The sequence below is a fragment of the Scardinius erythrophthalmus genome (assembly GCF_964197995.2).
Source record: "Scardinius erythrophthalmus genome assembly, chromosome: 14".
In the NCBI taxonomy this organism is placed as follows: domain Eukaryota; kingdom Metazoa; phylum Chordata; class Actinopteri; order Cypriniformes; family Leuciscidae; genus Scardinius; species Scardinius erythrophthalmus.
In genome coordinates, this window is record NC_138234.1 from 16,530,051 (window position 1) to 16,555,311 (window position 25,261).

At 37.7% G+C, this 25,261-nt stretch overlaps 2 protein-coding genes across 5 annotated transcripts in view; both read right to left on the reverse strand.

Moving 5' to 3' along the window:
• Positions 1 to 829: 829 nt before the first annotated feature.
• LOC308702538 (uncharacterized protein) lies at positions 830 to 19,745 on the reverse strand. Of its 2 annotated transcripts, none has more exons than XM_081385463.1 (3): positions 19,193 to 19,745; positions 16,511 to 16,836; positions 830 to 8,201 (listed from the first exon to the last, which is right to left on the reverse strand). In XM_081385463.1, the coding sequence occupies exons 2-3, from the start codon at positions 16,716 to 16,718 to the stop codon at positions 4,558 to 4,560; spliced, it is 3,852 nt and encodes a 1,283-aa protein (XP_081241589.1). In that variant the 5' UTR covers positions 16,719 to 16,836; positions 19,193 to 19,745; the 3' UTR covers positions 830 to 4,557. The 2 variants fall into 2 exon arrangements, with proteins under 2 accessions (XP_081241589.1, XP_081241590.1); XM_081385464.1 differs by lacking the exon at positions 830 to 8,201 and adding an exon at positions 8,850 to 13,750 and having other exon boundaries at positions 15,788 to 16,836; positions 19,193 to 19,219.
• A 2,964-nt stretch (positions 19,746 to 22,709) lies between these two features.
• The window catches only part of LOC308702542 (uncharacterized protein), a 32,427-nt gene continuing 29,875 nt past the window's right edge, over positions 22,710 to 25,261 (reverse strand). For 2 of the 3 annotated variants that reach the window (XM_081385473.1, XM_081385471.1), the window contains one exon: positions 22,725 to 24,286. In XM_081385473.1, the coding sequence (XP_081241599.1) occupies positions 23,394 to 24,286 (893 nt within the window). In that variant the 3' untranslated portion in view covers positions 22,725 to 23,393. Of the gene's footprint in view, positions 24,287 to 25,261 lie in introns of all 3 variants that reach the window. The other variant, XM_081385472.1, reaches the window with a different exon arrangement.

Sequence of the window (25,261 nt, forward strand, 5' to 3'; positions counted from 1 at the left end):
TGCATCAGTGCAATTGGATCAGCACATTCGGTCTTAAAGTGACAGTACGTAATAAACCTAATGCCATCTGTCCCCTTAAAGGTGAACTAAGTAACTTTTTTACCTTAACTGAACAGCTTCGGAGTCATTGGAATGGTTATATTACTTATTTCGGGTTGAATGGTGGTCGTTTCACACCCCCCTGGTGCCCATGAGCGGAAAATTCGCACTTGCAACTTTGAGACGGCGGGCCGCCGGCAGCCGCGGCAGGAAGTCTCGCGTGATATCAGGTCTCGCGATGTAAACAATTGCTTTACGGCCAAAAGAAATCTGCTATAAAATGCTGTCATTATTGCGCTCCCTCACGCTGTTCGAACCCGAATGAAGAAGATGTTTTAAAGAATATCCCATCTGCTTTGATGTCGTTGATCTACTAGCCTCTGGTGTCTGAGAATCACCAAAGAGTTTTTACAACAGTGTTGTCAAATATCTATTCCGAAGCTGTGGGGGGAGCTCTAGAGAGAAACCTGCGAGCAAAAAGCGAGAATACAGCGAAGAAATCCCGAAGCTACTGAGTGCTGCTTTAATATTGTAAAACCCAGCTCGATCAGCCCAATGGAGGCATCCAGTCAGCGGGTGAAGGTCTCTGCGTGTCACTGTCTTTTCTCACGGCAAAGTATTTTTGATTAAATGAAATACATTTTCTTATATGTATTTTCTCGTTATTTCATCTGACTCCATAAATGAAAAGGTTTTAATGATATCTGTGCATCATTAAATGTGAGTGCATGTTTGACTCTTCTTTTAACTTTTTACTGAAAATAATGTCAGAGTCGATTAGAATAAAATCAAATGTTTACAATTTATTATGTCAGTTAAATGTATCATGTCAATTTCATAATCAGTTCAAAGATATTAGATACAAAAAATCAAATGCTCTGGAGTAAAGAGAGAAGACTCAATACCTTGACATTGAAAAATACATGATGCTAAGTGTTTTGCTTACACCGCATCACGGGCTGATCTGGGTTACAGAAACGCGCTGATCCTCTTGTTGCATTTCATTATATAGACAGAAACTTCTTTCACATGGAAACATCTGCTAACAATGGGAATTTACATTCAGAGTTGACACCTTTTGGGAGTAGGAGGCCATTTGCCTGGAAACCCATCCTCCTTTGTGTGCCAGTTAAACTCTTAAAAACCTTATTACCTTTTGTTTTACTTCGTTGGGAATGAGACCTTTGTACCAGTCACACTGAGACATTTCAAATGATACCAAACATGTGTAATACTGTATGATAATTATTTACATTAAACCATATAGATTCTTGGGTGAATTTTGAGAGAGAAGAGATTGGGGAAGAGGGGAAGAAATGTAGTGTAGGATTGCTTAGGAGGGACTTTTGTCTCGAATAATGGTGCTAGTTTCACAAGAGAGTTCAAATGTTAATTTCCAGCAGTGTTGTAATGTAACGGAGTACAAATACTTTGTTACTGTGCTTAAGTAGACATTTCATGTACCTGTACTTTACTTCGCTATTTAAATTTGTCAACTTTCACTTTTACTCCACTACATTTCCTAGATAAAATGTATACTTTTACTCTAATATATTTCCACTAAGCATCTTCGTTACTCGTTACTACAAAATAAAATCAGAAATGTGTGCGACTGCAATAAGGGAGGTTTGGCGAATCACTGCTCCTAGATTGCATTACGCACGCTCCGCACGGCGCGCGCTCTATTTCAGCGTAATGCTTGTTTGTTGCCATGCCAAAGGAGGAGGAAGCTCAACTGAAACCGCCATGGAAGCACGAGCACCTACTGCAGGACCTCCCAGTATCGTAGACGACCACCCTGACGATAGTGGTGAACTCGGTAGTGGTGAAGAAGATAACCTTATAATACACCCGTGGCCATATTTGCAAGAAATGTTAATAATAATAACAATAATAATGACTGGCGTATTAGTAGCTGCTGGACATAGGTGGCCTGTGTGTGTGTGTGTGTGTGTGTGTGTTAGATGGTGACCTGGGGAGTAAGCCCTACAAATGCTCATACCACATGACCAAAATGTTCTCCCTACCAGCAGGTCTATTTTTTTTTTTTTTTTTTTTTTTTGAAAGAAATAAGTTATTATTTATTTTTCATTTTTACCTGAAGTTCATACAAAAGTGAAATTTCTGTTTCTTTTTTCTTTGATGTCAGCTCTAAAAATATGCTGTTTGTTCTTTGAACTTAAGAGAATTGTGCCTGAAAAGTCCTGGAAAAGACTGTGATTTTGATTTGATGAGTGAGATTAAGAAGACATGGGAAGTTGGAACTGTGGTGGATTTTAATTAATCAACGTTAATTAATCAACTAACATTTGTTTTTCTTGCAGGAATAACATTCATATGCTTTTAATGTGTCCAAACTCTTTGGGGAAAAACTTGTGACAGTATGTGTCTATGTATATTAATAACAAAAAGGGAGAAGTGAAACTAGACAAGTCTGTTAGAACAAATTAAGTCATTGTTAAAACCTTGTGATAAGTAATCACAAGATAAGAGTTTGCTTTACCTAGTAACAGAGGGGTTTGCATATGAAGAACCAATCAAATAGTGGGGAAATTATGTAATGCAGCCTGACATTTATGCCATACCCTGATTCTATAAAAACTGTTGTATATGTATTTTTCGGTGGGATTCTCAATGGAATTTGTCTGAGATCCTCCGGCCTTGCTTCTTGGGAGAGATTCCCTGAGAACTACTCGGGAAGATCTCCTGGCCGTGATTAAAGCATTTAAAGGACATTTGCAGATCTGTTTGTCAATTTATTCCTGCGCAGGAAGCTAGTTTAGGTAGAAAGCTAGTTTAGGGAGGAAAACTAGTTAGGAAATCGAGTCAGAAAAGCTGGTGATCTATAAAGTGGGGACGTCGGGGACGGGAACCAAAAGATAGAGCCAGGTAGTCAGTTACAGGTGATCTATAAAGTGGGGACGTTGAGAACGAGACCCAAAAGATAGAGCCAGGTAATTAGTTTAGGAAAAATCCACAACAGAACCCTGAATATGCTTTACTATAAGAAAGCCACCATAAAGTTCACAATCAAAGTTCTAACCGCTTGCTTAAAAAAAAAAAAAAAAATAAATAATTACTTCAATTACTTAAGTACATTAAATATCAGAAAATTACTTTTGATACTTAAGTACAGTATATATCAGATACTTTAAGACTTTTACTTAAGTAATATTCTAAAAGGTAATTTTCACTTCTACCAAAGTCTTTTTCTAGTACGATACTTGTACTTTTACTCAAGTATTGATTTCTAGTACTTTATACAACACTGATTTCCAGAAAGATCCTTTGTCCTCTCAGGGAGTGGTCGTACCTCAGGTAGACTGCCTGGCATTTACATCTAATTTCTCATGTCTTACAATATTAATCAAACAACAAAAGAAAAAGAGAAAAGCATTCACTGCTCTTTATAAGGATTAATTATATTTCATTTATATAAATAAATATGTCTGCTTGAAAGAATAAAGAATGATGTATGCAAGTTGTTATAAAGAATGCATACATCATTCATTTAAAAGAATACTGTTCTTCTTTTGGTGAAGTGGTTTCATTAAATTTTAAGATAATTAAGATTAAAAAAAAATATGATGAGAACATGATGTGGTGTGAGAGCGGTGTGGCTTGTCGGACATAGCAACAGTAACTAAAGGGGGCGGGTCTTTGCGAACGGTCAATTACGAGGTTAACGGGTGTTTTTGGTGTAAGACCAATTTGTCTTTCATGAGATTAATTCCTCTTCTTGGCCAGGTTACATTTCTCCATGTCGTAAATCCTAGGGTCAAGGCTTCTAAACTGTGAATTTAGAAAGGGCGTGATATTTTAACATTTATCAATTTTCAATCATTCGTACAATGGGATTGACAGCATACAAATGTTTCATGAATCAAACGTGAACCCTGTCGTCAGATGATTTCTGAGCTGGGATCTGCATTCGTTTCTACGTTAGATTGAAAAATGAGGCCCATTAACTTTATTTATCTTGCACTTTTGGCTTTACAACTTTGCAGACCGTTTACATTCACAGACAGCTATATTACACCCTGCATGAAAGGGAATATTCAAAAAACCATAATGGGGGACTTTAAATGGTAAATGTGAATGTCTCTCTGCCTGTCATCTCATTTTGTGCATCAAAAATCTTTGTTTTTATTGTAAAAAATATAATTGAATAATAATTGTAATTGTATACTAACAATTATTGTTTGTAGATTAATATTTTATCTACAATGTGTGAATATGTATTCTAAAATATGTGCCCTTTTGTTTTTCTGTTTCAGTTCTAAGCAAAGTTGGCTTATTGATGACTTGTGAAAACCTGAAGGAGATTGGTCAATTCAGTTTACTCAGAATTTTATTACAAAGAAGTTTTCAAGTGATTTCCTTGTTTTATTTATTAGTTAGAATAGGTATAACTCAACATTTTAACTAACTGCAAAAGCTGAATAAGTGATCAAAGCCTACTGATTAATCTGTGAAATAATCAATGAGCAGTCGATTAATCATTCAAATAATCTTTGATTAATCGATTATCAAAATAATCTCTGATGCAGGACTACACAGCATCACACCTGGAAGTACAGGATCAGAACTCAAACTACTTACTGTATTATCAGACATGCATTTTCTTTTATGAAAGATTAGAGAAGATAATTGAGTGAAACTCTTTCCACATGAATGGCAGTGATACGGCTTCTCTCCAGTGTGGATCCTCTCATGTATTTTCAGATATATTGACCGTTTGAATCTCTTATCACAGAGAGAACACTTATAAGGTTGTACTCTAGTGTGAACTGTCTGATGCACTTTCAGTTCTCCATCTGTAAAAAAAGTCTTACCACACTCCGGGCAAACATGATCCTTCACACCACTGTGTCTTTTCTGGTGTAATTTCAAACCACTCGGCTCACTAAAACTCTTTCCGCATAAAGAACACACATGAGGCTTCTCATTTGTATGAACTTTCAGGTGGTCCTTCAGGAAATCTGCCATAAAAAAATTTGTACTGCACTGGTCACTGTTATATAGTCCTTCTCTAGAATGAGCACACAAATGTACTTTGAAAACACTTGATTTTCTGAAACTCTTCCCACATTGATCACATGTGTATGGCTTCACTCCGGCATGCCTTTTAATGTGCACGTTAAGGTTTCCTTTATGTGTGAAACTCTTCCCACATTGATCACATTTGTGCGGCTTCTCTCCAGTGTGGATTTTCATGTGTTCGTTAAGGTTTCCCTTTTGTGTGAAACTCTTCCCACATTGATCACATTTGTGCAGCTTCTCTCCAGTGTGGATTTTCATGTGTTCATTAAGGTGCTCTTTTTGTGTGAAATTCTTCCCACATTGATCACATGTGTGCGGCTTCTCCCCAGTGTGGAACCTCATGTGTTTGTAAAGGGTTACTTTATGCGCAAAACTCTTCCCACACTGATCACATGTGTATGGCTTCTCCCCAGTGTGGCTTTTCATGTGTACATTAAGATTTCCTTTATGTGTGAATCTCTTCCCACACTGATTACATGTGAATGGCTTCTCTCCAGTGTGGATTTTCATGTGTTCGTTAAGGTTTCCTTTTAGTGTGAAGCTCTTCCCACACTGATCACATGAGTGTGGCTTCTCCCCAGTGTGGACCCTCTCATGTATTTTCAGATATACTGACAGTTTGAATCTCTTTTCACAGTATGAACACTTGTAAGGTGTTTCTCTAGTGTGAACAGTCTGGTGCACTTTCAGTGCACCATCAGTAAAAAAAGTCTTTCCACACTCAGAGCAAATATGATCCTTCACACCGCTGTGTCTTTTCTGGTGTATTTTTAATGCACCCATTTGACTAAAACTCTTTCCACACAAATAACAGACGTAAGGCTTCTCCTTTGTATGAACTTTCAGGTGATCCTTCAGGAAATCTGCCCTAAAAAATGTTTTACCGCATTGGTCACAGTTATATAGTCTTTCTCTAGAATGAGTAAGCAGATGTACTTTAAAAACACTTGATTTTCGGAAACTCTTCCCACATTGATCACATGTGTACGGCTTCTCTCCAGTGTGGGTTCTCGTGTGATCAGTAAGGTGTCTTTTTTGTGCGAAACACTTCCCACATTGATCACATGTGTGTGGCTTCACTCCAGTGTGGATTCTCATGTGATCATTAAGGTTTTCTTTTCGTGTGAAACTCTTCCCACACTGATCACATGTGTGCGGCTTCTCCCCAGTGTGAATTTTAATGTGTTCAGTAAGGGTTGCCTTATGCGCAAAACTCTTCCCACACTGATCACATGTGTACGGCTTCTCCCCAGTATGGCTTTTTATGTGTACGTTAAGATTTCCTTTATGTGTGAAACACTTCCCACACTGATCACATGTGTACGGTTTCTCTCCAGTGTGGATTTTCATGTGTACATTGAGGTTTCCTTTTTGCGTGAAACTCTTCCCACATTGACCACATGTGTACGGCTTCTCCCCAGTGTGGATTCTCATGTGATCCTTAAGGGTTCCTTTTTGTGTGAAACTCTTCCCAGACTGATCACATTTGTACAGCTTCTCTCCAGTGTGGATTTTCACATGTTTATTAAGATTTCCTTTTTGTGTGAAACACTTCCCACACTGATCGCATGTGTATGGCTTCTCTCCAGTGTGGATTCTCATGTGATCCTTAAGGGTTCCTTTTTGTGTGAAACTTTTCCCACACTGATCACATATGTGTGGCTTTTCTCCAGTGTGGATTTTCATGTGTTCATTAAGGTGCTCTTTTCGTGTAAAATTCTTCTCACACTGATCACATGTGTATGGCTTTTCCCCAGTGTGGATTTTCATGTGATCATTAAGGTTTCCTTTTTGTGCAAAACTCTTCCCACACTGATCACATGCGTATGGCTTCACTCCAGTGTGAATTCGTATGTGATCCTTAAGGGTTCCTCTTTGTGTGAAACTCTTCCCACACTGATCACATGTGTGCGGCTTTTCTCCAGTGTGGATTTTCATGTGTTCATTAAGGGTTGCTTTATGAGCAAATGTCTTCCCACACTGATCACATGTGTGCGGCTTCTTCCCAGTGTGGCTTTTCTTGTGATCCATAAGGGTTTCTTTTTGTGCAAAACTCTTCCTGGACTGATCACATGTGAACAGCTTCTCTCCAGAGTGGATTTTCACATGTTTGTTAAGGTTTCCTTTTTGTGTGAAACTCTTCCCACATTGAGCACATGAATACGGCTTCTCTCCAGTGTGGATCCTCATGTGTTCGTTAAGGATAACTTTTTGTCTGAAACTCTTTCCACACCGGTCGCAGGTGTGCGGCTTCTCTCCAGTGTGGATTTTCACATGTTTGTTAAGATTTCCTTTTTGTGTGAAACTCTTCCCACATTGAGCACATGAATACGGCTTCTCTCCAGTGTGGATTCTCATGTGTTCGTTTAGGGTTCCTTTTTGTGTGAAACTCTTATCACACTGATCACATGCGTAAGGCCTCTCCCCAGTGTGGATTTTCAAGTGTTCATTAAGATTTCTTTTTATTGTGAAAATTTTCTCGCAGTGTTCACATGTATACGGCTTCTGTCCAGTGTGAATCCTCATGTGTTCATTAAGAATGACTTTTTGTGTGAAACTCTTACCACACTGTTCGCACGTGTATGGCTTCTCACCCGTGTGGATTTTAATATGTTTGTTAAGGTGTCCTTTTTGAGCAAAACTCTTCCCACAATTATCACATGAGTACGGCTTCTCTCCAGTGTGGATCCTCATGTGTTCGTTAAGAATTACTTTTTGTCTGAAACACTTCCCACACTGATCGCATGTGTGCGGCTTCTCTCCAGTGTGGATTTTCATATGTTTGTTAAGGTTTCCTTTTTGTGTGAAATTCTTCCCACATTGAGCACATGCGTACGGCTTCTCTCCAGTGTGGATCCTCATGTGTTCACTAAGGGTTCCTTTTTGTGTAAAACTCTTCCCACACTGATTACATGTGAAAGGCTTCTCTCCAGTGTGAATTCTCATGTGAAGTTCAAGACTTTGTTTGTATGGGAAACTTTTTCCACACTGTGGGCAAGTAAAACATATTTTATATCTTCTTTTCAATGAGGGACTCAAAGATTTTTCTTCAGTTTTGATATGATGTTTCTCCCCCACTTCAAACAGTTCTTCAATCTCCTTGTTCTCTTCTATCAGGTCTAAAATGAAAGTAAAAAAAAAGTTTTTAAAAAAATTCTAAAGTTTGGTTTTCAGTAAATCATTACAAAAATCAAAGAGAGAAATGTGAAAGGGAAAGGACATGTGAACCCTGACATAATAGTAAAAAATATGAACATCTATTGACACGAAATCCATAACTTTTGTTGGCACAGTCTGAAGATGATCTTACTCGAATTTGGTGAAAATACGACAAATGGTCTAGGAGGTGTTAGAAAAAGTAGGTTTTTCAAGATAAAATCAAAATGAGGACAGGAAGTTTGCCCAACAATGGCAAAGTTGGTATCTAAGTTCTCGGCTTGACCTAAGGAATCTATTGAGACCAGTTTCATTCAAATAGGCTAATTTGATCAAAAGTTATTAACATTACTGGAAATTTCATTATAACTTTTGACCACAAGGTAGCGCTACCCCGAAAGTACCTCCGAGTACTGTCAAGGCATGGTGCCGAAGATACATACCTAGTTTCGTAACAATATGCCAATGCATTTGTAAAATATAGCATTTTACGAAAAATTCAAAATGGCAGATACCCAAATTGTCAACATAGTAAAGTTGGGTATCGTCCAACTCGGCATGATGCAACAAATCTAAAAAGACCATTTTTTATTTTTTATTTTTTTGGCCGAAGTGTTCAGAATTTATAAGAAAAAAGAACCATTTTTCATATCTCCTGACCACTAGGTGGAACTGCGCCGAAACTGTGCAGGACCCACAGTTGCGGAGATATAGCTTCATGTTCATTTTAGCAGGAACTTTGTCGAATTCGTATGCGCGTTATTCGCAAACGGTTTGATGAATTGACATGGGGATTGAAAAAGGAAAATTCTAAACGGCGTAAACATTTTCATAATGGAAACAATGTAATCGAATTGTCTAGAGCCAAATCAATAATTATGTTTCTAGTCCTTACGGCTCAAAAGTTATTAGCACAAACTTGAGTGCAACTTTGGACAGTTGGTGGGGCTAGAGGGATTGAGTTAGAGACTCCAAATTTGCTATGACAGTTGAGACTATTTTCTATCTGTGCCACATTTCTTAACTTTCCCCCAAGTAATTCTAAGGCAAGTCAAGTCAAGTCATCCTCATTTATATAGCACGCGTAGCCTACGGCGTATCCTGGCATGCACCTCTCCAAAAATGTAACAACATTTTTTTTAGTGTGTAATTGCATGTTATTGTGGACAACAATGCAGAAGTATAAATGAAAACCGACACGTAGCCTCAGCATAGAGGATACGGCGTAGGTCCGACGCAAAAGTATAAATCAGCCTTAATGCACAGATCTCTTTTGAAATACTGTATAAGATGTGGTATGTCCTGTCTGTTTAATCCCTTAAGACACAACAGACTGTGTTTACATTAATTTTGCATCATAAAAGCATTTTGAGATGTAAGTTAATTTAACCACTTACACAGAGTTGCACAAAGCTGCATGCTCAAGCGCTCTTCACAAAACACACTCATTTGAAATTGAAAGCAGCAGTATTGTCAGTGAGTTTCAATATATAAGCCCAATACATTCCAAACAACATAAAATGATGCCTTCGTAGATCATTTGTAAAGAAAATACCGGCAGGCGAAACCTCACACTGCAAGCGTAACATCAAGCAAAGTGCCAGTTTCTCACAGAGCATATCCTGTGCAATGAAGCCTGCAAAAGTCATTGTTATTCGCTTCCATATACAAACTTTATGAAAGATTATTTTACGGAAGGTACGAGTGGTGTGTATGAGGAATTGGAAGCAAGCAGAATACAGGTGTTTCTAAAGCACACGCAGCGGCATCGTGCATATGCAGCTAAAAACCAAGCTCAGAATAGATTCTGAAATTCTCAGACAGAGGCGCACACATGAACTGACACAATAAGGACTGCCCGATCACGAAAAGTTGACGGAAAAGTCACTGTCCCGATCGGGCCAATGCTGCATCGTCGTGAAAGCTTATCATTTGCACGTTTTTAAGCCTTGCCAATGTAAACATTCAAGTGCAAGAAGATGCGAAAGAGAGCTCAGTTTGGTACTCGCAGTTTGTGTACACATTCAAAGCGCCCAAAAAGCAATTAATATCTTCTTGCACTTGAACGGACAATTTCACAAAAAATTACGTTGACATGCCTGTCTTGGCGAGTATCCTAGTAAACATACTTGGTTATGTCTTAAGTGAACGTAAACAGTTGAGAAAGACAACGCATGTGTAACAGTATCAGACTGCAGCCTAATATCCCTGCTGCTGTCTGTTTTTTAATGTTAATCAAACAACAAAAGACTCCTTGCAAAAAAAAATTACTTACTCCTCTTAAGTAATAATTCTTCAACTTTAATATTTATCTATTCTTAATGTATACAGTGAAGACTATGTAATGTTATTTACATTTACGTTATTCAAGTTCTGAACTGTAATCTACTGTACCTAATCTGTATATAACTTACTGTTATATCCACTTATACAAAAGATGTGTTAGCTAATATGTTAACCTTAAATATATAGAGAATCTAGTGTGCTTCAAAACAATAACAGAAATGCGCATTTATGTCTCTTGATTTGTTTAATTTGTATTATGCTACCTTCTAAGACCTGAGCTTTGGTTTGGCTTGCATTTTAGATTTCTTCTAGCTGTTTTGGGTTAGTAGGAACCAATAAATATAAACCAGATATTATCTTTGAACATGAAGCTCTTTTTGAAAAAAAATATGTCCACATATGTGGACAAACAATCAAGACACCATTGTGTAACAAAATGCAAATCTCTTTTATTTACAGCCTGAGCACTGTTCCTGAACATTTTTCATTGTTACTGTTGCATATATAACAATATATATATAACAAGTTTCAATTTCTGAACATGGATATGGAAAAACTAAATTTAAGAAACAAGCTATCATATCCAATAGACCTTGACAATTTGCTTGTTTCATTTTAGCTTTTTTGTAACACTCCAAAACTTAAACTTCTCCAAACTAGGAATGTCCTTTTTGTCTATGGGAACAGTTAATCGCACTTAACCGCTGTGAAAGACTGTGTAATCGTTGCGTGTAGCTTGCAAGCACAAGATCACCTTGCATGTTACAAATCGGACTTGAGATTTCCCCAGAACAGCCTGTCGCTCAGCAGCACCCTGCATTCTTCAGGTTGACCACCTCTGGAAGATGTGCATTAGCCCTTCTGCGGACTGAAATGTGGGGCACTTCCTTCACAGGGCGCTTTTTCTCTGGCTATAAATGGTCTGTGTTGTCTTCCTGTTCTGAGAGGTCTGTACTGTCTTCCTGTGCATTGTTATGCTGGGCCAAGAATGTCTTAGCCACTTCCATTCAGAATTCAAGAAATTGCATGATGCCCTTTCTTGGTGTGCTGCGTACTGTGTGGTCTTGGCGGTACAGTAGCCAGGTGTTGGCTAAAGCAACATCTGTGAAGTGCATGAGCATCCGAAGCATCCACTTCTTGGTGCAGACACTCATTCTATAGTAGCTGATCATCCTGTCTGTGAGGTCAACCCCATCCATGTTGTTGTTATATTCACGAACAATACTTGGTTGTCTGATAGACACATATTGTTTCTGTTTCTTGTCCCATCACTGGCAGGTGTCTTCAGGCTGTGCATCACGGACAACAGACAGTATCAATACCGGCTTGTTGTTGTGAGTGAATTTTAATTAATCAACTTTAATTAATCAACTAACATTTGTTTTTCTTACAGGAACAACATTCATATGCTTTTAATGTGTCCAAACTCTTTGGGGAAAAACTTGTGACTTTGAGTGTATGTGTCTGTGTGTATAAATACAGTTTTGGGAAGTGAAACTAGATAGTCTGTTAGAACAAATTAAGCCATCATTAAACCCTTGTGATAAGTAATCACAAGATCAAAGTTTGCTTTACCTAGTAACAGAGGGGTTTGCATATGAATAACTAATCAAATAGTGGGGAAATTGTGTAATTATGTAATGCAGCATGAAATTTATGCCATACCTCTATACTATAAAAACCGTTGTATATGTATTTTTCGGTGGGATTCTCAATGGAATTTGTCTGAGATCCTCCGGCCTTGCTTCTTGGGAGAGATTCCCTGAGAACTGCTCGGGAAGATCTCCTGGCCGTGATTAAAGCATTTAAAGGACATTTGCATTGCATTGGGTGTCGATTAGTAGACGCCCCAGTTTAAGGAATTTGGTGTCGATTTGAAGACGCCCCAGATAAAGGTATTGGTGTCGATTTGGAGATGCCACAGATATTAAGATCGATTGGGTGTCGATTTGGAGACGCCCCAGATAGTTAGGTTTAGGAAATATCCACCACATTGTCATACCACTTTACAACACAAATTTTCCCATCTTCAGTTGTAACTTGTGCTGAGGTACCTCTTCCATTCTTTTTCATTGTTTTGCCACTTGGTAGCTTCTGCACTGCTTCGGAAACCCAATTCTTCATAACTGTTCCAATCAGTTACACCTGCTTCTCCATCATTCGATTCACAGCTTTTGATAGATGTAAAGAACCGATCGCAGTTCACTTTTGTACCAGGATGGAGAGTTTCAGACAGACAATCAATGACCAAACCTCCCAAACCCAGTTCACCTGGTTCCTGGACCTGTGCAATCAGTGCATCTGCACCCTGATATAATTCAAAGTCGAGCATGATGCCTTCCGCTTAAGCACAAACAAAGTTTTTCATGCCAACTGGATTAGGTTTCATTGGCAGATATTATCGACAAGGACAGGCTCCTGTAAATGGTATAATTTGCTCAATAACAGAAACACTCTCGGGTCTTGTCTGAGACCTGCAGCCTTTCAGAATGCGGTCAAGAAAAGGCCTCACCTTCCAGAATTTGTCATCATCAATGACCACCTTTACTGATTGCCTCAGTTTGTAAAATCTGTAGAGTGTGAATCTTTCTGTGATGGATGGAAATCTTAACGCGCTGGACCAGTACATCCTGATTTGTGGGTATGGGTCACAGGACATCAAAATTGAGGCACCTAAAAAATTTTACATCTCGTCAACTGATGTGCTGAGTGGGTACCCACTCCTAGTTAGTGCTGTAGCATTGGAGCAGTATACAAGCAGTTTCATTAAAGCTTTATCAATATACTGGTTTACATAGTCCAGTGTGGTCCAGCTTTCTCTGTCCTGCTCAGTTTTCTCCTCAGGCTCAAACTGGGCTAAGTTTGGGGTCAATTGAGCAGCCCTCCAGCGCACTCCTCGTCCTTGCTTGGGTTGTCCTTGAAAGCTTGGTCCTGGTGTTGGCTCTTCAGGATCATCGTTTGAGCCATTAGACTCAACCTGCTGAGTCCCACGTCTGGGAGTGTGCAAAATGGCAATGCTACGGTCTGAATGATAACCATAAGTTTCACCACGGAGATGTTTACGTCCCCGGATGGTCTCAGCGAACTGTGGAGTGGGGTCTTCATCCCCACTACTCTCCTCCTCACTGCTGCTTGGCTCCTGTTGTGGAGGATGGTAATCAAAATCCTCTACGGGGTCATCATTGTCAGACGAGTCCTCTACCTCTGAGTTGTCCCCAGCAATTGACTATATCATAAGAAAAATAAAAGAAAAAATCAATGTAAAGTTATTTATCACACATGCAATGCCAATTTATACTGTTGTAAACTATTGTAAAGTGATGTTTTCTAACAAATTCTTCCCAAAATACGGTTTCAGAGTAAAATTTTTTGCTAACATTTTTAGATTTTAAACAAAGCTAAGTCCCATTGTCCACATATGTGGACCTTAAAGGGGAAATGAAGCAGTCAATCAAGTTTACATGATTTACAAGATGGATTTCCACCATAATCAACAATTATATAAGAAACATGACAAATGTTAATATATAAAAGAAAAAAACGTTATATCTTTCGCGGCCAGGGATTGTGCAGTATTCTAACATGTGATGTCACGGGGTTGGTTGGCTTTAATAAACCTGGCTGAATGTAGGAATATCCCGACATCAAACTGTCTACACCACAATGTATTGACCGCTAACAACTAACAAAGTCTAACGTTATATGTTATTTAAAGCAGATGGACTCTGACACGGTGGGCATTGCAGTACAACAGCCACACTGACACCAGGTAGCGTTGCAACTGGCCAACCCGCTCTTCGCCCCAAACCACCACCGGCTGTTCGACATAACGACGTACCACTGCTCGGTTCCCACACCATATCGGCTCAAATGCATATATTAATACATGCTAACTTACATGGTGTTGACAAGAGACAGGAATATGATGGCAGACATCGCGAACAATGTTTCCATGTGCAGTTTGTTAACATATAACGTTAGACGTCGTCTTTTTGTCTGGTACTAATAAACTTCACTAAGTTAGCTAAACACTAAGTTAGTGTTAGCTAGTTCATGCTTACAGCTGTTAGCTAATAGTGACTGTACCAAATGTTCGTTGTTCGCGGTCAAAACTCCGTGGTGTAGACAATTTGATGTCGGGATATTCCTACATTCAGCCAGGTTTATTAAAGGGTTAGTTCACCCAAAAATAAAAATTCTGTCAGTAATTACTCACCCTCATGTTGTTCCAACCGCGTAAGACCTTCGTTCATCTTCGGAACACAAATTAAGATATTTTTGATGAAATCAGAGCTATGTCTCACTCCTCCATAGGCTGCTATGTGACCGAAACTTGCTGGCCCAGAAAAGTTATTAAAGAGATCGTTAATATAGTCCAAGTAACTCCAGTGGCTCAATCTTAAGTATATCAAGCGACGAGAATACTTTTTGTGCGCAAAAACAAACAAAAATAACGACTTTATTCTACTATTCATTTCCTTCTATCTGGGCCTCGTAGTGTTTTTGCGCTGCACGTCTGTGTTGCACGTCATCACGCATCACACACATGACCGGCGTCGGCCAATAGTGAGCCTACGTGGTGACGTGTAACACAGACGCGCTGCGCAAAAACACTACGCGAACCAACTAGAGGTCCAGGGAGAAGGAAATGAATAGTGGAATAAAGTCGTTATTTTTGTTTGTTTTTGCGCACAAAAAGTATTCTCGTCGCTTGATATACTTAAGATTGAGCCACTGGAGTCACTTGGACTATTTTAACGATCTCTTTAATAACTTTTCTGGGCCAGCAAGTTTCGGTCACATAGAAGCTTATGGAGGAGTGAGACATGGCTCAGATTTCATCAAAAATATCTTAATTTGTGTTCCGAAGATGAACGAAGGTCTTAGGCGGTTGGAACAACATGAGGGTGAGTAATTACTGACAGAATTTTCATTTTTGGGTGAACTAACCCTTTAAAGCCAACCAACCCCGTGACGTCACATGTTAGAATACTGCACAATCCCTGGCAGCGAAAGATATAACTGTTTTTCTTTTTTCTTTTATGTTTACATTTGTCATGTTTCTTATATAATTGTTGATTATAGTGGAAATATATCTTGTAAATCATGTAAACTTGATTGACTGCTTCATTTCCTTTAAATTTAGCGGCATAGTAAATCTTTACTATTACAAACATTTGTCAAATTTGCATGCCATATTAATCATTCAACACTATTATGCATAACTTAAGAATCAACAAAGAAATTTTATTAGATTTTTTACCTTGTGGACGTTTTGGTCTGGTGTGGCTGCCTGACTTTTCAGATGTGTTCTCCGCCATCTTGGAGTGTTTTTCTCTTCTGACATCACCAGATGGCAGTGTAAGTGTCCACGTGTGTGCACAGAATCAAGTATTATGGTGCACACAACCAAAAATGTGATGTCCATGTATATAGACGCCAGGTCGGAGGAGGTTATATAAAGTATGTATTTTATGTCTTTTATTTATTTTTCTACACAGCACATTGATCCACTTCGGTTGTTTTAAAGTTCTTTATAACTAAAGTTTGATTGATTGATTGACTGATTTAGATAGAAGCATTAAAAACTTACAATCTCTTACTTCCGCCAATATGGGTGAATAATTTTGATGACATCAATCTGCACTTCACTTTCTCATCTGATTTCTTGTCCAATCAAATGCTCTCTAGAATAGAAAGCGTCCCGCCCCTTAGACTATAAATAGACGCTGAAGCTGCGGCTGAAATCAGTCATTTGTTCACACAATTAAATTTTTTTATATGATGAATGGTACATAGTGCACTATATAGGGGATAGAGGACGATTCAGACAGTGTACATATGCTTTCCATTGGGGCGAATTAAGTCTGGTTTCACGTTAGTGTCAGGGGGTGGAGCTGCACGAAATGTCCCACCCTGTCTTCCTGTTTCAGTGGAAATCTGAAAGTTTTATAACCTTATTGAAGAATCAAGAATAAACACCAACCTCTTTGTTCTTCAGTGTCTTCCAGCTTTATTCTGCAGGGTTCTAGATCAGCTCTTTGTTCTTCAGTGTCTTCCTGCTTTATTCTGGAGGGTTCTAGATAAGCTCTTAGTTCTTCAGTGTCTTCCTGCTTTATTCTGCAGGGTTCTGGATAAGCTCTTTGTTCTTCAGTATCTTCCTGCTTTATTCTGAAGATTTCTGGATCATTCATGTTTTCAAAGTTCTTGCGCAAACTCTATCTTCTTCACTTGTAGACTGATGGGAATATTCCACTGGTGAACTGCTGTGGAAGAAACTTCACTGAAGGTGAATTACTGTGGTAGAAGGAGCTGATCAAAAAGCAAAAATAAATCAGTTATCAAATTAATGCTTTCAAAAATTCAGACTTAAAGCATGTTGTTAGTGTTTATCTATCCAAGTATCAAAATTTACATTTATTTAATTTGTTTTAAAACAAATTCACATATTTTACATATCTATATTTTATCTGTTTGTCAATCTATTTTTTAACATTATTATCCATTTCTGATATGAAGTTGCTTTTCAGCAGCTGTTAATTTAAATCCATCACAAGAGGTACATAAATCTGAGTAATAAAAGTGCATACTTCCATGGTAAAACTAATCCACACGGCTCTGGGGGGTAAATAAAGGCCAATTATTATCTTAAATGAGCGATGCGTTCATGTAAGAAAAGTATCCACATTTAAAAACTTTATCGACTAAAATAACTAGCTTCCGGCAGGTGGCCGTACACATTGAATTACGGCAAAAGAGTGAGCCTTGATCTGACGCATGATGCATTGACGAACGCGGGATTGCAGAGGATAGAGCAAAATAAAACATCATTCACGAATTACAAGTCTAAAACGAGAATTTTTCAGGGTTCGTACACCTTTTCCAAGGTCAAATTCAAGCACTTTCAAGGTCCATTTTAAAGCTTTTTCCAGCACCTGGAATGTATCACTGTCTAAGTAGATAATGCCTATGAATAATACTTTTCATTATATTACTGTCCAAATATTGCTTCCCAGATAATGTGATTTTCAGGCTGTAAAACTGAAGTAATAATATGAAGACATAGGATTTGAACAGAAATATTTTACAGGCCTTGGTTTTGGGACACATTCTTGAAGGGCTAGATTTTATTTCTCCATTTAATAAACAAACCATTCAGTCAGATAGGTAGGCCTATTTGTTGTGAAAGAAATACAATTACAATTTCAAGCATTTTATCCCAAATGTAAGCGCTTTTCAAACCTTGAAAACACAACATCAAAATTCAAGCATTTTCAAGGATTTCAAGCACCCGTACGAACCCTGATTTTTAAAGAGAAATGTCGGAGGAGCTTGAGTTTATTTCAAAGCCCTGTTTGTTTGAACTGCGAGAGGCGTCACGCTAACGCTACTCCTACATCATAGGAGCTATGAAATAAGCTAGTTATTTTAGTCGATAAAGTTTTAAATGTGGATATTTTTCTTACATGAAAGATGGCCTTTATTAACCCCCAGAGCCATGTGGATTACTTTTATCAGAAAAGAATGCACTTTATGGACTTCAAAACAGAAACCGGCCATTCACTGACATTATAAAGCCTGGAAGAGCCAGGATATTTTTTTATATAGGCTAACTACGATTGTATTCGTCTGAAAGAAGAATGTCATATACACCTACGATGGCTTGAGGGTGAGTAAACCATGGGCTAATTTTCATTTTTGGGTGAACTAGTCTATCCCTTTAAAACAAATTCACATATTTTACATCACTATTTTTTTTTTTTTCTGTGGGTCAATCTATTAACAGTATTATCTATTTTTGACATGAAGAGGATTTTGAGCAGCTGTTAATTTTGACACTCCCTCTTATTGAGTCTTATCAGGGATATTATTTAATTTACCACAGTTATAATAAATTCCATACAGCAGCATATGTCCATGTGAACCTAAATATAGTTCAATTTACAACTGAACTATACTTAAACATAACTATACTATCATTGCATACTGTTATAAAAAATAAAAATTATATATATATATATATATATATATATATATATATATATATATATATATATATATATATATATATATATATATATAAACATGTTGGTGTTTTTTTTTTCTAGGGACAGAAACGGCTCTTTCAATACAATGCACAAGCACAACAAAACAATATTTCCCATGTCAAGCTTCCTTCACATTTATCTACATATTCAGATTTATGTAGGCTACCTCTTGTGACGGATTTAAATTAAGAGCCGTTGAGAAGACTCTTCATGTCAGAAATATGTTCAAAATAGATTAACGTTAACTTAACCCACAAACAAAAGATAAATCGAGATCGATTAACGTTACTGTGAATTACCCTTGATCACACTTTGACTTTTGAACAAGTGACATATCAGTGAATGCCATTACTGCTCCAGACATCGAAACAATCATACAGACGACGAGCATACAAAAACACACAATAATCGTAGATCTTAATGAATTTAACATTCGTTTCTCACATCGTTGCCTGCTAGGCTAAATGTTTTTGTCAGTCTGTCAGCAGACGCCAGCAAAGACGCACAAATAGCTCTGTAGCAGATGAATATACAAAACAGAAAAGACCCTGTAGAATGTTGCTTTAACAAGATGTGTTTTTATACTTGTATAAATATACGAAGCACCGTGAACTGCTTACCTCACATCAGAAGACTCAACGCTGTGTGATGGCGGTAGCGGTGACGTCATCAAGGCGAGGCGAAATTATCAAAACGATATTTTTCACATTAAACATCAAACGAAATTAACAGTGAGAACTGTAAGCTAAACCGAGCTTTTTCCTTTCAGCAGCACTCCATCTGTTGCTTGTGGATGTTATGAGATGGAGAAAGAATCCATTTTAGTTTTAAGTAGCCTAGCCTAGTGTTAGAACAATTCAAAATTAATTTTGTCATTATAGACCTTATGCACCAGAGAAACAAGGGCGCCGCCATCTTTGGAAAATTGTCTTTTAACTTCCGTTTTGCGGTCGCTCTGTATATTTATATGGCATTTCTGTCCAGGAGTAATTAGCTTTTTAAGTGGATTTACTTAATGTAAAGTTAACGAAAGTTATCATGAGGACTGTAATGTTTAAAGCAGATGACTTAACAAATGTAAATCGACCGGGAAGATTTTAAAACGAGCCGTTCATTAATAAACACGCAAAACGCTGTGAAAATACAGACCGGAAGTCAAAAGACAATGAGCGCAGCGCTGAAAAGGGGCGGAGCTACATAAGGTCTATACTGCATATCAAAACAGTAATGTAGACAGACATCTCATTCGATCTAAGAATTATTCGAATAATTTGCAATGATTCTATCTTTTATTATTAAAAAAAAAATCATAATAAAAAAATCAATAAAATTACATTTAAAAAGCCCCAAAATCATTTGATACTTGGCTGTCCTATGGAAGCCAAATTCCACCACAATTGGACAATAAAATAATTACGATTCTTTAAGTCATAATAATGAGAAATTTTCTCATAATCATGAAAAGTATTATATTGCGAAACCTTCTCATAATAATGACATCATATCTGTTTATGTAATTTGTAGCTCTCATTTTGTCTGTAGCAACACTTTAACATGTTAATGTTAATCATTAATGTTGATCCATGGATTTCAAACGAATAGAAAACTAGAAAGCACACATATACAAGATATCTGTTGTTCACAATGGGGGGGGGGGGGTCTTATAAAACGCATTCTAAATCATTAACATCTTCAAGACATTTGTAAGTTTTATAAGCTGTCATGCTCATGCAAGACAAAAATTGCAGCAGACGTCACTCATTCCCACTGTAACCACTTCGTCTTCCATGTTCCACGTCACTTCTTGTATGTGTACATATGATAGTGGGAGATCTGCCTGGTCCCATTGAAAAAGAAATCGAGGCAATTTGCGGTTGCAGCGTGCTGTGTAAACAGGGCCGGAGTGGGGCCACTTTTCAGCCCGGGAGTTTCAGGCCCAAGACCGGCCCACTTTTTCCATGGTGGAATTCCAAATTAGCACTTTTTTAAAATTGGATAAATGAAGCAACAGTTCAGCTCGTACTATTGTGTAGTTAGTATTAATACCATGGGTTAACAAATAATGTAAAGGTTAAATAATTCACTTAGACTTTATAAGAAGCATAAGAAGCAATTGCAACTTTTTCACACAATTCTGACGTTATATTTCGCAATTCTGACTTTATATTTCGCAATTCTGACTTTATAACACGCAATTGCTACTTTATATCACACAATTCTGACTTTATATCTTGCAGTTCTGACTTTATAAGTAATTGCGACTTTATTTCACACAATTCTGACTTTATAATTTGCAATTCTGACTTTATAACACGTTTTATGATTTTATATCACACAATTCTGACTCTATATCTGGCAGTTCTGACTTTATAAGCAATTGCGACTTTATATCACACAATTCTGACTTTATATTTCGCAATTGTGACTTTATAACACGTTTTATGACTTTATATCACACAATTCTGACTCTATATCTTGCAGTTCTGACTTTATAAGCAATTGCGACTTTATTTCAGGCAGTTCTGATTTTATATCTTGCAATTCTGACTTTATAAGAAGCAATTGCGACTTTATATCACGCAATTCTGACTCTATATCTCACAATTCTTTATAACACGCAATTGCAACTTTATTTCAGGCAATTCTGACTTAATATCTCACAATTCTGACTTTTTAACACGCAATTGCGACTTTATTTCAGGCAATTCTGACTTTATATCTCGCAATTCTGAGAAAAAAAGTCAGAATTGCGAGATGTAAACTCGAGATAAAAAGTCGCAATTATCTTTTAAAATGTTTTATTCTGTGGCGGAAACAAAGCTTCCATAGCCTACCTCCTGGCCTCTTCCTCCCATCCATCCTCCCTGACGCGTACCGTTACGGCCGGCCCAGCTATCAGTAGGCGCCGGCGGAGCCGCGGTAGCCTCCCTGAGAAAACGTTTTGAAAAGACGGGCTATGGACCCAACCATTTCTATAGGAGGGGAGGGGAGAACTCCCTCACATGGTACAACCCATGCTGAGTTGCGCGCTGTGGTGGCAGAATGCGGAACGTGTGTATCCTAATGTAACTAATGTGACATTGAAATGTAAAAATAATAATAAAAAAAATTCCTCGACCGGCCCAAAAGTGAAGCGGCCCACCGGGAATACTCCCGATTCTCCCGATTACCCACTCCGGGCCTGTGTGTAAAGTATGGACTAAAAAGATATTAAATGGATAGGCTAGTTCACCCAAAAATCAATGAAATGAACAAAAATTGTTCCAAACCCATAAGACTTTCATTCATCTTTAGAACACAAAAGAAGATATTTTTCAATAAAATCTGAGCCAGTTCTGTATTTTCCATTGACAGCTATGCAACTACCAGTTTGACGCTTCAAAAAGTTCTGCAGCACATTTGAGCTTCTGCAAGAACCAATGAGGTTCATTCTCGTTAAAAGGTCCCGCGTGGCTCCTCAAAGTATATAAAAGTATGTTCATTAATAAAAACATTAACATCTGTAAAAATTTTGACATTATTTTTATAAGGTAAAATTTAAATATTATGACTGTTTGAATTTATTAAAATTAACCATTGGTTATCGACAGAATCATATATTTAGATTGATAACCACAGTACAAACAATGCAGGTTTCTATGGTATTTGTATAAAAAATAGTAGCCAAAATACATTTAGTATAAATGCAGAAATGCTATAGCTTAATTACAAAAAAATACTGTAATTATATTCCATTACTTATATTAATAATATAATACAATTATATAAGTATATCCCACATTTCTGCCACAATACCATGGTGCAGTTAGTGTTGACAAAAGTTGCTGATAAAATAAGCAACACATTTAATCAGTGATTACTTGAAAAATATACAAAACTGTAGGTCAGGGGTGGGGAACGTTGATCCTGGAGGGCCATTGTCCTGCAGAGTTTAGCTCCAACCCTGAAAAAAACATTTGGCTGCCTGCAACTTCAGTAATAATGAAGACATTGATTAGCTTCAGGTGTGTTTGATTAGGGTTGGAGCTAAACTCTGCAGGACAATGGCCCTCCAGGATCAACGTTCCCCACCCCTGCTGTAGGTAAACCCCATAAAGTTAGACCCTATAAAGAAACCAACATGCTTAATGAAGACCAGGAGTCAAATCAGTTGACTGAAGACATGTTCTCAACATTTCCAAATGCTGTATAAAATGTGTTTGAGGATCCAGCCTCAAACTTAGGAGACAGAAACACAGTTACTTATAATCAGATGAATAATCTGTTGACGTCATTTCTACAGGTTCTAACAGTATAACAGTGCAGATAATTATAGCAATGCCCAAACATGGTATTGTATCTAACCCAAATTTGTCCTTAAAAAGGTTTAATCAGACATATATGGAGGACAGAGGGTAAAACACCACCAGGACTTTATAGAAAAATATTACTGTCAATTGTATACAGAATAATATACTACATTCTAAAAATAGACATATATGTTCAACAAATATCAACTATGCCCTCGCTAACAAAAAAGGCGATAAACCAGTGAAACTCCAATATTGCACTGCACTCCAGTGATTATTCCCCCAACCAACCCCAAATAAAAGAGGCAAAATTAACATTTCCCCAATGCAAGTGCTCTTCTGAATATCATAAAATTTTCAAAGGCAATTATCAGAGAAAATCTCAAACCATTGCAAAAAACCCGTCACTCTTGAGTCATCACGTCTCACCAACACAGATTTATACAATAGATTGTTTGATGCATTGTGTCACATTTGGTGAGGATGCAGCGTCACACTTCAAAGTGCTGGAGTGGATCTGAAGATGAACTGCTTACTTTGATTTTAGACATTTGTTTTTTGTATGATTGCGTAAAGAAGACGAAGAAGCGAAACTTTTCCCACACGGAGGGCAGTGATACGGCTTTCTGGTGTGGGTTTTCATGTGACCCTTAAGGTGTCCTTTTCGTGCAAAACTCTTCCCACACTGATCACATGTGAAGGGTTTCTCTCCAGTGTGGACTCTCTCGTGTGTTTTCAGATGTTCTGACTGACGGAATCTCTTGTCGCAGTGTGAACACTTGTAAGGTTTTTCTCCAGTGTGGATCCTCTGGTGTCGTTTCAGTTGAGCATCATCAAAAAAGGTGTTCCCACAATCAAAGCACATATAATTCTTCACACCACTGTGTCTTTTCTGATGTATTTTTAAAGTAGCCAGCTCACTAAAACTCTTTCCACACAAAGAACACACATGATTCTTCTCTTTTGTGTGAACTTTCATGTGGTTCTTCAGGGCATCTCCCCTAAAAAATGTTTTACCACACTGATCACAGATAAACGGTCTTTTTCCAGAATGATAACGCAGATGTAATTTAAAAGAGTCTGACTTTCTGAAACTCTTCCCACACTGATCACATGTGTATGGCTTCTCTCCAGTGTGGATTTTCATGTGTTCCTTAAGGCCTGCTTTTTGTGTGAAACTCTTCCCACACTGATCACATGTGTGTGGTTTCTCTCCAGTGTGGATTTTCATGTGAAGCGTAAGACTTTGTTTGGATGGGAAACTCATTCCACACTGAGGGCAGGTTAAAGTTTGTTTGGCTCTTCTTTTCAATAAATTACTTTCACCCAGAGAGCAACTCGAAGATTTTTCTCCAGTTTTGACATGATGATGTTTTTCCTCCACTTCACTCAGTTCTTCACTCTCCTCGTTGTCTTCCATCAGGTCTAAAATTAAAGTAAAAAAGGTTTAATTTCCAGTAAATCATAAAAAAAAAGATCAACGAGAGAAATGTGAAGGGAAAGGACATCCAGTAAAAGTGAACCCTGATGTAATAGTAGAAAGAAGAGAACTGCTATACAACGATTATCTTGATGCATTTATCTTGTTTCCCATTATTTAAGCATTTTTCTTTAAATCAAATATCCATCCAGTTTCCAAACTGCTTGTCCTATGTAGGGTCACAGGGATCGCGGGTGGCTCTGCTCTGCAGCTGACAGTTTTATATGGTTGTATTTTAGGGGCTCTGTAATGCATCCCTTTTCACTTACAGTAACCAAACTAGATCTACAGTTATAGATCTCGTCAGACCGAACAACTTTCATGCTCTAATTCATACACCAGCCCAAAAGGAAGTTGGCTATTATGAGTTGTTTGAAAAACTATTTGATATACTCCTCCTAGGGGATTTATCCGATCGCCACCAAACTCAGTCAGCATGAAGAAAAGAATTTGAGCATGCTAAATTGTGAGGGGATTTGTAAACACTCAAATGGTTTGGCCGTGGTCTCTCAAACTTATGGCGCAAAAAGGGAAACTGGAAGTGTGTTATAACTTCTGAATACATTGATTTTGAGGGACAAAATACAGGCAAGAACCAGTTTATTTGTAGTGCACTGACAACATAATTTTACATTTACGCATTTGGCAGACGCTTTTATCTAAAGTGACTTACACTGCATTTCAAGGAACACATTTACATTCTTATCAGTTCTTGTTGTCCCTGGGAATCGAACCCATGACTTTGGCGTTACAAGCACCAATGCTCTACTGTTTGAACTAAAGGAAGTTTTATATAATTAGCTAAACAATAAGGTTAATAAAAAAATATTTTTTTTTAACTTAAGATGACTACTTATGGAATTACAAAATTTTGAGCTGCAAATAACTTCTCACTCATTTCAAAGTGACCTTTAACATTA

Bases quoted from the DNA above. Each gene is read 5' to 3' on its own strand.
- LOC308702538 (XM_081385463.1), bottom strand. From the start codon at position 16,718: ATGAATGATCCAGAAATCTTCAGAATAAAGCAGGAAGATACTGAAGAA. The intron at 8,202-16,510 runs GTTGGTGTTTAT...CTTTCATTTTAG, and splicing joins AGACACTGAAGAACAAAGAG to ACCTGATAGAAGAGAACAAG.